Genomic DNA, 17,489 nt, shown 5'->3' with positions numbered 1-17,489 from the left:
TTTGGAGCATTTTTGCACACATTGTGCTCTACACAGCTCTGCTGCCATGAAATGATTCAACCTCCAAGTGGGTGTGTGACATGCCTGCTAAATTTAGCCAAGTAAATGTGTTGGAATGTTGGGTGGAGATCCTGAAGATTCTCCCAAAAAGCTGCCTGTCCTGTCTTGACTTATTACGTTCAATTTTTGCAACTTTTGAAGTAAAATCACCATTTCTAGTGGTCTCCATCAGAAATGGTTGATTTAGAAAAATATGTTGCAAAAGTACAGAATGTCAATTCTATGCTATTTCAGGTTTAGTTTTGTTCAGTCCTGACTAGCTCAGATTTTTATTGAGATCTGCACGTGGCAAGACACCTGCAGTGACAATTCCATCACTTTTGTCTGTGTCCTTGATTCATAAACAGCATTGTTTATAGAATTTGTGGAGATTTTAAACCAAGTTACATTCACAACTTTTTAGGATCAGATTTTAGTCATCGTTTGAATAATGTGGATAAATAAATGTTAACCATCTCAGCTAGGATTGTTTTTCTCAACGCTCACCTCATTGCAAGAGTGTTTACAACTTCACTGTAATCCCTGTTAGTCATCCTCAGAGGCTCCACCCATAGGCCAAAGTGTGATATTTCCTGTGCACTTTTCTGACCACAAGCTTCAGAAGGTTGAACTTTGCAATTTGATTGGGCCTCTGCACTTCCCGCTTTGTGCTGGCTTCAAACAAACTAACAAATGTTTACGGAATCTCATCTTTAAAATGTAGTAAAGAGGCTGTGTGAGGAAAGGCTCACAAGATTAAGTACGTTTCTCTGCAGTGTGCCAGTTAGTTATGCAGTTTTTAACACTGGTACCAGTCAGGCAGGTTTGAGCCTGAGAATAATAAACGGTGTAGTCTAGTCTACGAGCCTCTGGGACTAGGTGTGAAGTAGGCAAGTTTTTGCAGGGCTATTTGTTGCCTAATTTTACATGTGCAAATCAAATGGTATAACATTGACCAGCACTGGCACCTTAGCTCTTTGGCATCTACTATAAACACAGCTGAGTTTAAGCCATCATTTATTGAACGTGAATACAACATTTTACTCGGTTGCTAATTAGTCTTTAAGTATGCATTATTTGTGCATGAGATGTAAGCTGAAATCCTATAAATTCAAACATATATATAAATCTTTGGTCCATTTGCTTTATTTTTCCCCCTGAATATTTGTGATATCAAGTATTTTATTCAAATGGTAACCACACAGACCTCTAAAACACATTGTGTTAAGCGCCTTAACCAGTAACAACCTTATTTTTTAACTAAATAAATAATCATCAGTATGATCTCCTGTGCATAAGGCATCATCACAATTGCTTTTAGGAATGTGTGTAATAAATAAATAAATAAATAAATAAATAAAATATAGGAATGTTTTTGTTTTTGTCAGGAATTTTGTTCAGGAAATATGTTTTGTCAAAACCTGTGCACTTAAATCTCTGATACATGCTTGGATTGGACACGTACCGTGCCTTGCATAAATATTCACCACATTGGGCTTAATGTAACGATGAAATGTAGGTAAAAGTGCAAATGATTTTTTTAAAATTAAGTTAGTCTTTATTTTTAACAAATTAGTTGTATGTACTTGCCTAATTAGGCATTTTTCATATATATATAATTTGCTCATGTCATTCAATAAATATGACAAAATAATAGTGTTCTCAACTAGACTTGTCTCATTTTAAACTCTCATTATAAACTTTGCATTGCACTGTGCATTATCCAGTATGCTGTATTATCTGGGATTTGTTTATTTTATTTAATTAATGAATTAAAATTTTGCTTTATTTCATTGTTTTTGAAGTGAGTACTACTTCAGCCTGCGCAACCTGGAGCGGGATTTCTTCTTGAGGAGAAAGATGGATGCCAAGGGCTTCCTGCCCATCTCTCTCATCGCCGGCTTCCGACGCATCCAAGCCCTCACCACCGATGTCAGTCTCATCATGGAGGTAACCTTTGACCCTGAAACGTCAAAATCCAAATCTCTGACCTTTTGAAAAATAAAGACCACTATCAATTATAACTGCTTTCAGTAAGAATTGTTAGGATCTCTAGAAACAGTGTCGGAAAATTATGATGTCATCCAGGAGAGGTTGACTGACATTCACTAGGAATAATAAAAAATAAAAAGAGTGCACTTGCGGCAGTGAGGAAGGCTTATGAGTTCCTTATGATGTACTAATTGACAAATTGAAGGTCTTGCTGCTTCGGCCTGAGTGTGAACCTTCCTCTGCTTCATTTATCACATGCGTTTGATAGAGTTTGATTAATAGCTTTCTAATTGTGTGTGTGTGTGTGTGTGTGTGTGTGTGTGTCTGTTTTCAGGCAGTGAAAAGCAGTGATGTAGTGGAGCTGGTCGATGAGCAGATTCGGAGAAAGGATGATCCAGAGCACTGGCCGATCCCTGGGCCGCCCGCCAACTCCTCACACACGGACTTCAGCCAACTCATTCACTGTCCTGAGTTTATCCCGGGACAAACCTTCACCTCTCTCACTGCAGGTACTGCTTTTCTGGTGGTACTAGTAGGGCTGATATTTATATTCCTATAATCACAGCAGATTTCTGTAGTAATTAGCATATTTATATAATGCTGCTATAGTCGATCAGTCTGTTATCTTTTATAACAATCTAATAATCAATATGCTTTAATAATATCAACATGCCTAGTGCTTTCCTAATCAGTTCATCAGATGTATAATGCTTCTGTAATTATTAAATCATTCAAATATAACTAGTCATTAGGATACCATATACAGTAGCAAACATTTTTAATCTAGTAGTCTATGGTGTTTTTATTAATAATATATAGTTCTTTTTTACTGAAATACAATCATTTTGAATAACGTTTTACATTTTATCATGCACATGGCTTCTTCAGTAATGGCAGTCCTCACAGTAATGTAGAATTAAGTCTGGTAATAGACACGCCCATGCTCTTCATTATTACTGTTATTTAGTTGAGTTTGATGTGTGACTCTGACATGAGCCTCCATGCTTTGACGCCTCAGCCTTGCCTTCTGTATTAATTTCAGCAAATTACATGCTCGATATAAGAAAAAAAACCCCACAGTGATCAGATTTACCTGCTCTTACACACCTCATTAAACTCTTTATGTGCTTACCAAGTCTTCTGTAACTTGAAGCTTGCGTGTTGCTGTAGAGATACAGTGCGGTGTAGAACACAGTACAAAACACACACATGCACAAAACACCACAGCCAACCACTTCCTCCGCCGTTTCAGTGTCGACTTCCCCGGCCAATCAAACCGCAGTCGAGCCTCCTCCTGCCACAAACGGCCAATTAAACGACAACTCCGACACCGACACCAAACCGCTCTCTGAGATGTCGTCCACGGTTCAGTCGAAAAGTGTGTCCAGCTCGGATGAAAGGACCGCTGAGGGGCTGTCCAGCAGCACGGCTGATCCGGAGAGCCAGTGGGTTCAGGTGGAGAAACGGCACAGGAACGCGTCTGGGAAAAACAAGGTAAAGGTCTGAAGACACACGCACGCACACACACACACACACACACACATTGACAAAACAAAGTAAAGCTCTTATACTGTTTTTTTTATTCTTCAGACTTCATTACGAGTCAGATTCAAGAGATAAATTTAATTACATTTTGTGAGAAATAAACTTTCTCGTATAATGGTTTTCAGCTTACTGCTTGTATTGTATAAATTTAAATTGTACTGAATGTAACTTGCAAAGGAATGGCATTTGATAAAGCTATTCCTATGCTTGTCATGCTCCAACAATTATGAAATAACATAATATTCATTTTAGCTTTTAAATTAAACTATACTTAGCAAATTAATAAATTAAATCATTAGCAAGGGATTTACTGTCTGTACAACTATTTTCATTTACCATGTTTGACCATTATGTGCACAACGTTTGTAATTATGAACTCATTTCAATCATTTCACTCTTCCGTTTTGACTTGTTCTTTGCTAAATCGGTCACCGTATTTCTGTTTCTCGCTTCTTGTTTTTTCCCCCCTGCGCTTTCTTCATTTCTCTTTTCATTTCACCGCTCCCTCTCTCCTGTGCTTTCGCAGCCATCTGAAACACTTCATCCCCACCTTCTTCCTTCCTCTAATTCTGAGCCTTCCCTCTTAACAGTTGAGTATCCTCAATTAATTTTTTTTTTTCTTCCTTCATTTCATTTTTATTCTCGGTTTCATTAGTATTCTGTTTTGGAAACATTCTTTCTTTTCTTTCGATAGAATATGCCTCAATCACCTGATCTCTAAAGCTGGACACTGCATGGTAGATTTATGATTCAAGAACATTTTCTTATATGTACAAACCTTTTGTACAGTGAAATTCTTAGTTTGCACGTTGTCATGGATGCTGTAATAGATTTTTTAGGAAAAAAAAAATATATATAATATTTGGGTATATATAGTAATATAATGTTTAACCGAGACACTGTGGCTGCAGATGGGTGATATGATCATATAATGTCAACACTGTGATAAATTGTCATACATATAATACCAGCCAAAAGTTATAAAACGTCAGATTGATGCCTTTTTCATTGCTTTAAAGACATTTTGATAAAAGCTCATGATTAAAATGTAAATCGGAAAGTTGATGCTCATGTATAAGTTTATTTCTGATTAAGAATGTTTTGTTTTTGTTTTTGAACTTAAAGCCAATAGTTTTCATGTCGAACTCAGGAGAGGTGGTGAGGAGCTTGGCATGTTTGTGTACTTTAAGAAAATCCTCCTGGATGACTCTCCTCATGAAACTGGTTGAGAAATGCCAAAAGCGAAAAATGCAACAAAAACATTTTTAAAAGATTTTTTTAAATCACTTTTCTTAGTCACTTCCATATGTCGTATTTCATAGTGTTTTTTTTTTTTCATTAATTTTAAAATAAGTACTTCTTGTTACTTCTAGTAACAGTAACAAGTAGTTGAATAGACATTAAATAAATATTTTTGTGCACAGTGTTTTATTGTTCGTCCTTCCTGAATGAATGAAAACACGATTAGTAACACGTTTGTCTCACTGGTGCACTAAAATTTTGTGATTATACAGTTGCAATCAAAATGATTCGACCCCCACTGCAAATCAGGTTTATTGTCAAAATGTACAGACTTTCAGTTGTTTGTAATGAACAAATCAAACAAAAGTAATTGAAATAGTTCAACACGACGAACGCTTCAAGTGGTTTCCCCAAATTCAACTGAAAATGCAACTTATCATGACTTCTCCAGTCTCAAAATTATTCAACCCCTTCATGGCAAGCATCTTTAGTACTTAGTAGAGCAACCTTTTACTGTTATGACCTGCTGCAAACGAGATGCATAGCTTCTGGCAGCGTTCCTGAGGAATCTTAGCCCGGTCCTCATGAGCAGTGGCCTCCAGTTCAGTAATATTCTTGGGTTTGTGTGCTGGAACCGCCTTCTTCAAATCCCACCAGAGATTTTCTATGGGGTTCAAGTCAGGTGACTGTGATGGCCCTGTAGAATCTTCTAGGACTTCTTCTGCAACCAAGACTTGGTGACAATAAACCTGATTTGCAATGGGGGTTGAATAATTTTGATTGCAACTGTATCATGTATTAGGTAAATATCTTTTAAAATATTATGATATTTGTGCAGTATTCTTCATCTCCTTCCTTTATTGACCTTTTTGAAAAAAATAAAACATTTTTACTGTATTTATTTTACCTGTATTTACTATTCACACTCTTACTTTTTATTGACTGATGATGATATCCATTCTAAGATTAGTGCTGATCAGAGCAAATCCCAAGAGTACCCTTTACATTTGAATACATTTGAATGTTTTGACCAAAGGAAAACAAAAATTAGCTAAAAGTTTGGCTTGAATCGTTCTATTCATGTAGGAAATGTTATTCGTTGCTCAGGAACGCTCAACGTCGGCCCCGACAAATCCACCACCTGAGGCTGACCAGGAAGAACTCGACTTCCTGTTTGATGAAGAGCTGGAGCAACTCGCGGCACCTCGCAAGAACACTTTCACCGATTGGTCAGACGACGACTCCGATGGCGAGCTGGATGACAGCGACGTGAACAAGATCCTGATCGTCACACAGACGCCACCGCACTTGCGCAAGCACCCGGGCGGCGACCGCACAGGCAACCACGTCTCCCGCGCCAAAATCACCGCCGAGCTCGCCAAGGCCATCAACGACGGCCTCTACTACTACGAGCAGGACCTGTGGACGGGGGATGAGAATCAGCTGGATGGTACCAACGTTAAGGTAAGTAATATGAAGAAGTCGATTGTCGTTTTACTTTAGTTCATTTCAAGTAAAATCAGTAGTACAACAGAAAGGACACTGCATAACTTTGTATAAACTTTGAAGCAGACCAAAAAAATGTTTTTATGTAAACTGTGAATTTCCAGTGAGGCTCTGGCTTTAGTGGTGCACCACACCATAGTCACACTCCAATGATAAGTGTTAAATTTGCACTGAATCACAGCTACACATTGCTAATTATGTTAGTCCTTGCAGTGCCTCCACATCTCAGTTCACATATCACTCTGTGCATATCCCTTACAGGGGGGCCAGTCTGTCAAGGCTCCCAAAATGCACCTGTTCCTAAAATAAACCCACATTTCTCACCACCACAGCTTGACGACAGTGCTCCTGACCTTGTAGTGCAGGGACCTTTCCAGGGTAAATGACTAATTACTGGATATACTGTAATCTACTGAAACAAACATTATGGAGGTTGACTGATCTGTACCAGCAGATGAAATGCACTGGATAAGGGATGATAATTCAGTACCTTTTTAAGAAATGAGAATGAATTTATCTACAATTTGTTGCCACTATTTGTTGCTACAATTTTTATTATAATAATTTTTTTTTTTTTTATCTCGCTTTTACATTCGCCTGAATGATCTGGATAAAAAAAAAAAATAATTCATTTACATTCGGTTATCTTCAGCTACACGGACACTTTAAAAATAAAAAATAAAAAAAAAATTAAAAAAAATTTTACACCCTTACATTAGCTTTTAATTTGATGGTAAAATTTAGTATCGGATACAAGGTGTCTTACATATGCCATATCTATTTACGTCCTCTTTATCTGTGTTTATTTTTCCTTTTGGTAATTTTTATCCTACCTGTATTTATCTTGGACACGGGGAAGGTGGGGAAAAGCAAAGAAAGAAAGTAAAATTGCACATAAAGGTGTGTCACCAGGACAGACAGCACGAAAGCCTTCACATTTTGTCACATTTCAAGACGTTCCTCATATTTTTGTCGTGTTGATATTATTTTGAAACGCTATGACTACATGATGTTACGTCTCACTGTCTGAAAACATATAGTGAAAGCGGTTACATTCACAACATCACCTCATTATTTGAGCCAGGTGAAATCCTGCAGTTGTTCCAGTATGTGATTTTTTTCATACACTGTTCTCAATGTAAAATTACAGCTTTGATATGAGACTATGGGAGAGAAAGAGATGCGTTGTCTGCTAAAAAGGGATCGTTTAATCAAATACTGGTAGTGTGGCTTAAAAGCAGAGTTGGCATGACCTTCACAGAACCGTTAATGTGGGAAATACTAAAGCCTGCATGTGTGGGGTTTTTTCTTTCTTTCCTTTTTTCTCCATTGCCAGGAGGTGGAGACCTTTAAGAAGCTCAGCGTGATCAGCCAGGATGAGTTCGACACTTTGACCCCTAAATTACCCGTTGACCCCAACCAGGAAGTTCCACCTCCTCCCCCCTGCCAAGGTACCTGCCCTCTGTTTATGTAACAGTAATTATTAGTGCTTATTAAAAAGTATAAAGTGGAAACATTTGTCATAAATTGATTGATTGGCTAATGTTAGATAGATATAGATAATTATAATATAGCATTATTATTGGTAGTAGGTCATTGTACTAACTGAAATGTTACTTTATGCTATAGTGCTATGGAAATTGATGTTAAAAAAACAAAAAAGGATTTCTATTATGTCTTTTCCTATTGATAATTACTTAGTTCAGAATCCTGTTTTGGGGAGAAGGTTTTCTTAAACAAATTTGCTAATGTAATTATGTAATAATATTTATTTACTGTTCGATGTGATTAGTATATTCTAAACATGAGTCCTCATTAATTTATCTTTATTGTGTTGTAGAACACACACTATCCTATATTTCAGCTTGACATTGTTACGTACGATGTTTTTCTTTTTCCTTTATTTTCTGTTCAGTTATATTTGCGTTTATTTATCTTGTCTGTTTGCTCTAGACGAGCCCAGCCTGGCCCACTCTCTGCCAACTGACGTCCCAGAATCCCCGAGTGCTCCCCGGACCCCTCGTACCCCACACACCCCACGTACACCTGGTCGGCAAGACCCGAACAAAACACCCCGCTTCTATCCTGTTATGAAGGACAGTGGAAACATTGATGGAAAGGTACAGATATGGTTTGCCTTACTGCTGTAATTTTATGCTCTATCAGCAATAGATACTATGGGATACAGTATATTTAATATTTGTAGATGATGTTTATATGTACACTACCGGTCAAAAGTTTGTGGACACTCGACTGAAACGTTTCTCGTGATCCTAAAAATCTTTTGATCTGAAGGTGTATGCTTAAATGTTCAAAATCGGTGTTGTAGACAAAAATGTAATCATGCTGACATTCATTTCTTTCATTAGAAAACTAACATTTTATTTACAGAAAATATGTTTTTTTAAATGGACAACTTGGAGCGAAATATTCCGAAAAATAGTCGATAAGTGTCCAGCGTAGGTGGGAACTCCCTTTTAATACTGTTAAAAAAGCATCTCAGGATAATTCCTCAAGAAATCGGATTAGAAAATGCCAAGAATACATTTCTGGAAATTCTAGGCAAAAAGGGCGTCTACTTTGAAGATGATAAAATATCAAATTATTTTTATTTATTTTGGCGACTGTAGTTTGAACCGGCTGTTCTCTTATCTTCTCTGTGGTTATATTAATTTTTTTGAATAAACATTATAGACTAGCGGAGAAACGGTTTTTTTTTTTTATTTTTATTTATTTATTTTTTTTTTATTTTTTTTTTTTGAGGGTGCAACTATTCAATTATTGCTTTGGACTTTCCTGAAATGCTTATCGTGTACTTTTTGTAAATGGTAGAACACCATTGTTGTGTGTGTGTGTGTGTGTGTGTGTGTGTGTGTGTGTGTGTGTGTGCGCAGTTGTGAGCATACACACAGAAAGGAACAGGATGATGCCTGTGCGAATGCGGTTGGGCTTTTTTGCATATTGGAGGAAGCGTTTGTGTAATGTCATTTTTGTGTCTCTTGTCTCTTTTAGACTCCCAGGAAGAGGAAAACACGCCACAGCTCCAACCCGCCACTGGAAAGTCATGTCGGCTGGGTGATGGACTCTCGTGAACACAGGCCACGCACTAACTCCATCAGGTTAGACTTGAAACACACACAATCTAATAGTACACCAGATTTCGCTGGTTCAGACTGATCACACAGGATAAAGTAATAAAGCTAGTATTTATGTGTGGAAAAAAAATAATCAGTCCGTCTCTGGTTCTGTCTCACTCTTTCTGTCTGAGCAGTAGTTCAAATGCTTCACCATCAGAGGGCGCTCCACTGCAGTCAGCCAGTTATGGCTGCACCCCTCAGTCTCTGCCCAAATTCTTGCACCCATCCCACGAATTGCTCCAAGAGAACGGCTTCACCCAGCAGGTTTATCACAAGTACCGTCGACGGTGTCTCAATGGTACACACTTTTACTCGCACACCATTTGAAACCTTTCTGTAGTGGTCCTTTGGATGATAATGCAAAAATATTGTATATCTAATAATTGGCTTCGCTTATAAATCCTGACACAAAGCATTCTCACAGGGAATCACTTTAAGATGTACCGCAATCAATGTTACAGATTTGATTAGTTGTTTTGTATGTCTGTGTTTATTTGTAGAGAGGAAACGGTTGGGAGTGGGTCAGTCTCAGGAGATGAACACACTCTTCAGGTTCTGGTCCTTCTTCCTTAGAGACAACTTCAACAGGAAGATGTACGAAGAGTTCAAGCAGTATGCGGTGGAGGATGCAAAAGAAAACTACAGGTTGGTACTAATCTCTTGGCGAGGACCAGGTGTTTACATATAGCATGTCCTGTAATTTCAGTCCAGTTCAGTGTTGTTGTTCGTGTTCTTTAACATCTGTCACTGTTGTTCAGTATGTTCAGAAGGTTGGATATCGGAGTGTTGGTGTAGATCCATATTATATTCAGAACCCTGAGTCTTCCCACTGGGGGAGAAAAATTAATGTCACCTGTACAGGGTCTGTTCAGTCCAAACCATTTTTGCACTAAGCTCACTGTATTGTTAATTTCACTTCGTGCATTCTGTTGAATATGAACATTGGAAAATAGGTGCTGTACTTTAGACAGTGCAATTTGTCTGATGGCTTCTAGCTTCATGATAAGTAGACGAGGGCAGATGTCAATCAGATCCAGCCTGGATGTAATCTTAGATAAGATGTTCACTTGCTCCTTCTATTCACCAGCAATGTCCATTTTATGACCGTGGTATTTTTGTTTTATGAAGAGAGTACACTCGTAATGGTTGTGATTCGATGTGTAAATAAAGAGGTGTGTCAGTCTATGAATGGTACCATCAGTCCCCCCAACCCCCCCCCCCCCCCGAACTCCTTCTCTCGTACAGTGCGGCAATTTTTTTTTTGTTTGTTCCAGACCTGACCACACACACACACACACACACACACACACACACACACACACACACACACACGCTCGCTCACAACCTTGGAAAATATCACACCGTCTGCAGCATACCTCTTGAGGCATGTACTTGGTACAGTGTTGAACAAATCCATCAACTGAGTTTAAAAAAGAGAGCGAGAAGGTGAGAAGTAAAGAGCAGGGCAGCTTGACAGAAGTATTTAGTGAACAGGTCATGCCGGTTGTTTTAATACTAAGCACAATGTGGAGTGTGGAGGTGTGTGTGTATCCCTGTGTGTGTGGGAACAACAACTACTAAATGCAAGCGGAGTCATGCAGAGAAATGTTCACACGCTTACGCTGTTTTGCAACAATGCATGTGACTACTTTGCATTTCTGTAACATGACATCCATGCCCAATGGCAGCACACTTCATGCCTATACTCTGTCGTAATGTCAGACAACATGTGCGGTCTTGCAATGGCACACAGCACTTGTCTTGTATAATGCCTGTGCTTGTTTCTAAAGCCTCATAGCTCACTTTTAACACCACACTACACACCTGTGCGCTTTTGTAACACTTTGTTGTGTGTCTGTTTCCCGCCCCCCCCCTAACACCACACAGTGCACCTGTGCTCTTCTGAAACCCTGGACAGCATACCTGTGCCATTGTGTAAAACTATGCGGTGTGCTTGTGGTTTTCTGTAACGCCACACTCTGCACCTTTGCCCTTCTGCAACACTTCTGTCCTCGCCTGTGCGCTTCCATAACCACCTTCACATGTATTGTGTTTAAAATGTCCTCACCTGTGCTCTTCTTACAGTATCTTTGTGTGCTCTCTTTAATTATTCTTACTTGTGCTTTTCTTAACCTGCCATCACCTGTGCTCTTCATTAACTATCCTCGTCCTTGCTCTACTGTTACTATCCTCACATGTGCTCTTCTGTAAACAGCCTTACCTGTGCCCTTCTTTCCCTCATCTGTGCTTTTTTTTTTTTTTTAACTGTCTTCAGCAGTGTTTTTCTTTAATTAGCCTTCTCTGTGCTTTCTTAATCTGTCCTTACCTGTGCTGCTCTTAACCTGGTAGAGTGCTCACCTGTAGAGTTTGCCTCTGTGCTCTTTTTTAATAGTGTGGGGTGTTTTTTTGTTTGTTTTTATTTTAACCTGAGCTGTGTGTCTCTCTCTGCAGGTACGGATTGGAATGCCTCTTCCGCTTTTACAGTTACGGTTTGGAGAAGAGGTTCAGACCAGACATCTTCAAGGACTTTCAGGAGGAAACTTTGCACGATTACGAGAAAGGTACATGACCTCACTGTGACAGGGCTGATTATTTTTTTTGACAGATTGTAAAAGCTACATTTTGATCACACACACAGCAGCGACCAAAAGATCTAATCTACTACCAAGAATCGTTATATTACAGTATCTTTTACTAACGTGAGTCAAAGAATTGTTGTAATTGAAAACAGTACAGACAAGTTATAAATGAGCCAAATATCAGGTGTTAGTTGTTGAGAGACTAGTTATTAACTAGTATTAAGAGTATACATGCTTCACCATTGTAATGAAACACATGGTGTCACAATATAGTATTTTAAAGATCGAAGCAAATGGTGTGCAAAAACAATATTCGTATATATATTTTAATTTCATATTTTTTTTATTTGGGGAAACTGTCACAGATTTAAACAATTTATTAATGAATCAGTATCAGTTAAGTAAATGCTTGTACTGTATCTCGTACCTGTGTAATATCTTTTGTAATTAAGTCAGAAGCCTCTCTTCATTAAAAAAAAAAATAAAAATTTGTAAAAAATGCTGCAAATTTTAATTAAGCACTTGTTATAGTTTGGAATAAGACTGTGGATGGTATCATATTAGGAACTGTTCTATAACCTGTATCCGGAATCTAAAATAACTACTGGTGAACCACCAGTGTGTTGAAGATTTTTGCTGTTGAATAGCTGTGTGAATATATATATATATATATATATATATATATATATATATATATATATATATATATATATATATATATTATATATATATAATATATATATATATATATATATATATTATATATATATATATATATATATATATATATATATATAATATATATATATATATATATATATATATATCCTGCCAGGCTGGTACAGTGCTCTAATGTTGTAATTATACACTTGGATGTGAAATATACCCTTATCAGTTCATCTGCTCTAGCCCGGTTATCAGGTGATAACCTTTATTTTAGTTTACTCTTGCACTTTTGCAGCACGCAGTTAAACATTATGGTGGAGAAGTGCAACATCGAGTGATACGAGGGACCTGAGTTATTAATGCTTAAGTATATTTATAAAATGAACACAGTTGTTAGACATCAAGTTAATGGGAAAAGTATGAGATAAACATTTCTGTCTTATTGTGTCAGTGTGTCTTGTGAAAAATGGATTGCAACATTTTGTATTCAATTATGTACATTATTGTGCATGCATGTATCTTGATTCATTATATTTGAAAATGTGTGTATTTTGCACTAATCATTAATCTCTGTATGTATGTTGTGTGTAGGTCAGCTGTATGGTCTGGAAAAGTTCTGGGCCTTCCTGAAGTATTCACGGATTAAAGGCCAAGTCATCGACCCCAAGCTGCAGCAGCACCTCCGCAAATTCAAGAGCATAGATGACTTCAGAGTGGAGGTGTGTGTGCACCTGAAACCGTGACTGAAACCGATTCCCTCTGTGGATGACTGACAGTGACTTACTTGCTGACTGACTGTATAAAGTGCTTAAGTGAGTGACTGACTGTATGAGTGACTGACTTGCTGTGCAATTGATTGCAAGTGCGTATACCTGACTGAGTGACTGACTGTCTGAATGACTAACTGTTTAAAAGACTGAATGACTATCTGAATGATTGTGATTGACTGACATTGTGTATGCCTCACTGATTTACAGAGTGACTGACTGAGTAGCTGAATGTGTGACTGACTGTTACCCGCTGTATGAGTGAGTGATTGACTGACTGTGTGCATGTGTGACTGACTGTGTGCATGTGTGACTGACTGTGTGCATGTGTGACTGACTGTGTGCATGTGTGACTGACTGTGTGCATGTGTGACTGACTGTGTGCATGTGTGACTGACTGTGTGCATGTGTGACTGACTGTGTGCATGTGTGACTGACTGTGTGCATGTGTGACTGATTGACTGACTGACCGTGGGACTGATTGACTGACTGACCGTGGGACTGATTGACTGATTGACTGACTGACTGACTGACTGACTGACTGACTGACTGACTGACTGTGGGACTGACTGACTGACAGTGGGACGGACGGACTGACAGTGGGACGGACGGACTGACTGACAGTGGGACTGACGGACTGACTGACTGACAGTGGGACTGACTGACAGTGGGACTGTCTGACTGACTGACTGACAGTGGGACTGACTGACTGACAGTGGGACGGACGGACGGACGGACTGACTGACTGACAGTGGGACTGACGACTGACAGTGGGACGGACGGACTGACTGACTGACAGTGGGACGGACGGACTGACTGACTGACAGTGGGACGGACGGACTGACTGACTGACAGTGGGACGGACGGACTGACTGACTGACAGTGGGACGGACGGACTGACGGACTGACAGTGGGACGGACGGACGGACGGACGGACTGACAGTGGGACGGACGGACGGACTGACAGTGGGACGGACGGACGGACTGACTGACAGTGGGACGGACGGACGGACGGACTGACTGACAGTGGGACGGACGGACGGACTGACTGACTGACAGTGGGACGGACGGACTGACTGACTGACAGTGGGACGGACGGACTGACTGACTGACAGTGGGACGGACGGACTGACTGACTGACTGACAGTGGGACGGACGGACGGACTGACTGACTGACAGTGGGACGGACTGACTGACTGACAGTGGGACGGACGGACTGACTGACAGTGGGACGGACGGACTGACTGACAGTGGGACGGACGGACTGACTGACAGTGGGACGGACGGACTGACTGACTGACAGTGGGACGGACGGACTGACTGACTGACAGTGGGACGGACGGACTGACTGACTGACAGTGGGACGGACGGACGGACGGACTGACTGACTGACAGTGGGACTGACTTGACTGACAGTAGGACGGACGGACTGACTGACAGTGGGACGGACGGATTGACTGACTGACAGTGGGACGGACTGAGTGACTGACTGACAGTGGGACGGACTGACTGACAGTGGGACTGACTGACTGGGACTGACTGAGTAACTGACAGTCAGACGGAGTGACTGACAGTAGGACAGACTGACTGACTGACTGACAGTGGGACGGACTGAGTGACTGACTGACAGTGGGACGGACTGACTGACAGTGGGACTGACTGACTGGGACTGACTGAGTAACTGACAGTCAGACGGAGTGACTGACAGTAGGACAGACTGACTGACTGACTGACAGTGGGACGGACTGACTGACAGTGGGACGGAGTGACTGACAGTGGGACAGACTGACTGACAGTGGGATGGTCTGACTGACAGTAGGACTGAGTGACTGTGTGAGTGACTGAATGACTGACCATGTAAATGGCTGTGTGAGTGACTCTACAATCATTGTGTGTATGCTTCTGTGATAAGAATGTTTGACCATGCACAGTCTGCAAGTTTTGAATTTGATTTGCTAATGAGTGGCAGATAATCTGAACCACTCACTTCCTTTGTCTCAGCCGCCAATGGGAGAGGAGCAGGGGGGCAGGAGACGGAGACACTCGTCCTCTGGAGGGGATGAGGGCAGACACAAACGTTACAACTCAACCTCGACTTCATCATCAAAACAGGCCCCGCCCACCAAGGCTTCTAACGAGCCTGCTGCTGAAGGGGAAGTGAAAAAGGATTCAACCAATCGGTCAGCTTCTCCAGCAAACACTAAACTCAGTCATGGGCCAGCAAACAGCAAATTGACCTCAACCAATCAACGGGCCATTGCGGGGCTGGCCAAATCAGCTTCAACCAATCAGAAAGTGAATGCCAAGAGCACCACAGGCAAAGAAGCGACTTCAGCCATGAAGGAGAAGGTGAAGAAGAATCCACAATCTGAAATGGCTAGCAAAACCAAAGATGCACATCCACCAAACTAAATAAATCTTGAGAGCTCGACATTTTTAATCTTAAATGAGAAGGGCTATTTTAAGGCCAATTTATATCTACGGCCCAGACCGTAAATCTCTTCTATGAGTAAATGAGCCAAACCGTTACAAGTGAAGCTTGAGTGTTAAACCATCAGGGCTTTAACTGATTTCACTACGTAAAGTATCAATCCGAATATTGTATTCGTCTTAGCAGAAACAGCTTTTTTGGCTCATGGTTGGTTTTTAACAGTTATTCAATTTTAAATAGGCGCAATTGGTGGACTGAAAATCATTGGAGTCAAAAACCATTCTGCTGTCAAGTTTACGAACGCTGCATAGAGTGTAGTTTGTGGACTGTGTGTTCCCGTGTTGAATGTAAATTTCTTTGTTTTATCGTCTGGGGTGCCTTACATTTCAAAGTTTTTACCCTAATTATATCAGGAAATATATCCCCAACATTATTTTTATTTCAGTGGTGTCATAACTTTTGTGTGTTTGCCTATGATCATAATGACATGATCACTGATATATGAGGAGGAAACGTAATTGTTTATTTGAGGAAAAGGAAACAAACTTGAGCAGATTACACAGATTATTATATTGTAATACTCTTTTACACTTGAGATGACAACAAAAAATTTCACTATATGTAGTTTATTGATGCATAGTGTTTGGGATTGAGTATGAAATGAGTGTTATCGGGGGAAAAAACAACAGTATCATGCTCAAATGCCAAGCTAGTGCATGATTGGAATAAAATGTAAAGTTTTGGATATGAGAACGTAGGATCCTTTAATCTTCTGTTTTAACAGATTTAACAAACTTTGATTTTTGGCTTAAATTAGAAATGTTTCTCTTTACTTGAAGTTTTATTTTCTAAGTATTTTTATTGCTTTAAAAAAAAAAAAAGAAAAAAAAGAAAGGAGTTTATATTCCAGGAAAAAAAAAGTTTTACATTTTATTGGCGAAGGGATTTTTTTTCTCTCTCTCAGTTTTGAGTGATTTTAATTGTCATCAGATTTAATAGATTCTAATCATATTTGTATTGCTTATTGCAACTTATTTGGTTAATGCAGCTATATAATAGAAATATAAACTGTACATAAAAATGAGGAATTGCTATGATTTGGTTGATTTAAATTTTTATTGAGCTGTATTACTGTAGTATTGTTTTGCGTGCGCTGGTGTGTTCGTATGCATGTAAGGTTCCTATTTTCCCTCTCTCTTTTTTTTGCCTATAAATTGTAACATGTAAAAATACATATATTAAAAAAAAAATTAAAATCTGTTTATAAAAACCCAAAACCTTTCGGTTGTGTCATTTTTAAAGTGATATTTGGATATTATGGAGACAGGGATATTGTAATGTGTACTATTGCTGCATTCATGTCCTATTGGAATTAAGGTGAATACAAGATTTTTCAATTTACAACTTGCATATGAATGTCCCTTCAAGTTATAATTACAAATAGACACTTCGGAAGTATTATTAATACCTTAGTTTCTGACTTTAATACTGACCTTTACCTTTTAATAGTCCTGGGGGAAGAAAGGACTGTTTCAGTGGTGGGGTCATTATTTATTGTTCTAAATACAAGTCACTTTTAGCCATC

At 39.4% G+C, this 17,489-nt stretch overlaps 1 protein-coding gene across 4 annotated transcripts in view; it reads left to right on the top strand.

Annotated features, from left to right (window-relative positions):
* Positions 1-17,181, top strand: part of larp1b (La ribonucleoprotein 1B) — a 55,366-nt gene extending 38,185 nt beyond the window's left edge. For 2 of the 4 annotated variants that reach the window (XM_047157834.2, XM_047157835.2), the window contains exons 7-19: positions 1,845-1,989; positions 2,366-2,540; positions 3,284-3,525; positions 4,103-4,165; positions 5,926-6,282; positions 7,661-7,775; positions 8,278-8,444; positions 9,337-9,443; positions 9,596-9,759; positions 9,962-10,106; positions 11,913-12,022; positions 13,298-13,425; positions 15,475-17,181. In XM_047157834.2, coding sequence (XP_047013790.1) covers positions 1,845-1,989; positions 2,366-2,540; positions 3,284-3,525; positions 4,103-4,165; positions 5,926-6,282; positions 7,661-7,775; positions 8,278-8,444; positions 9,337-9,443; positions 9,596-9,759; positions 9,962-10,106; positions 11,913-12,022; positions 13,298-13,425; positions 15,475-15,885 — 2,329 coding nt within the window. In that variant the 3' untranslated portion in view covers positions 15,886-17,181. Of the gene's footprint in view, positions 1-1,844; positions 1,990-2,365; positions 2,541-3,283; positions 3,526-4,102; positions 4,166-5,904; positions 6,283-7,660; positions 7,776-8,277; positions 8,445-9,336; positions 9,444-9,595; positions 9,760-9,961; positions 10,107-11,912; positions 12,023-13,297; positions 13,426-15,474 lie in introns of all 4 variants that reach the window. The other 2 variants (XM_017476452.3, XM_047157836.2) reach the window with 2 other exon arrangements.
* The last annotated feature ends 308 nt before the right edge of the window (positions 17,182-17,489 follow it).

The sequence above is a fragment of the Ictalurus punctatus genome, chromosome 9 (assembly GCF_001660625.3).
Source record: "Ictalurus punctatus breed USDA103 chromosome 9, Coco_2.0, whole genome shotgun sequence".
NCBI lineage: Eukaryota > Metazoa > Chordata > Actinopteri > Siluriformes > Ictaluridae > Ictalurus > Ictalurus punctatus.
Note: the sequence above shows the minus strand (reverse complement) of the source record. Positions and strands in the feature narration are given on the sequence as shown.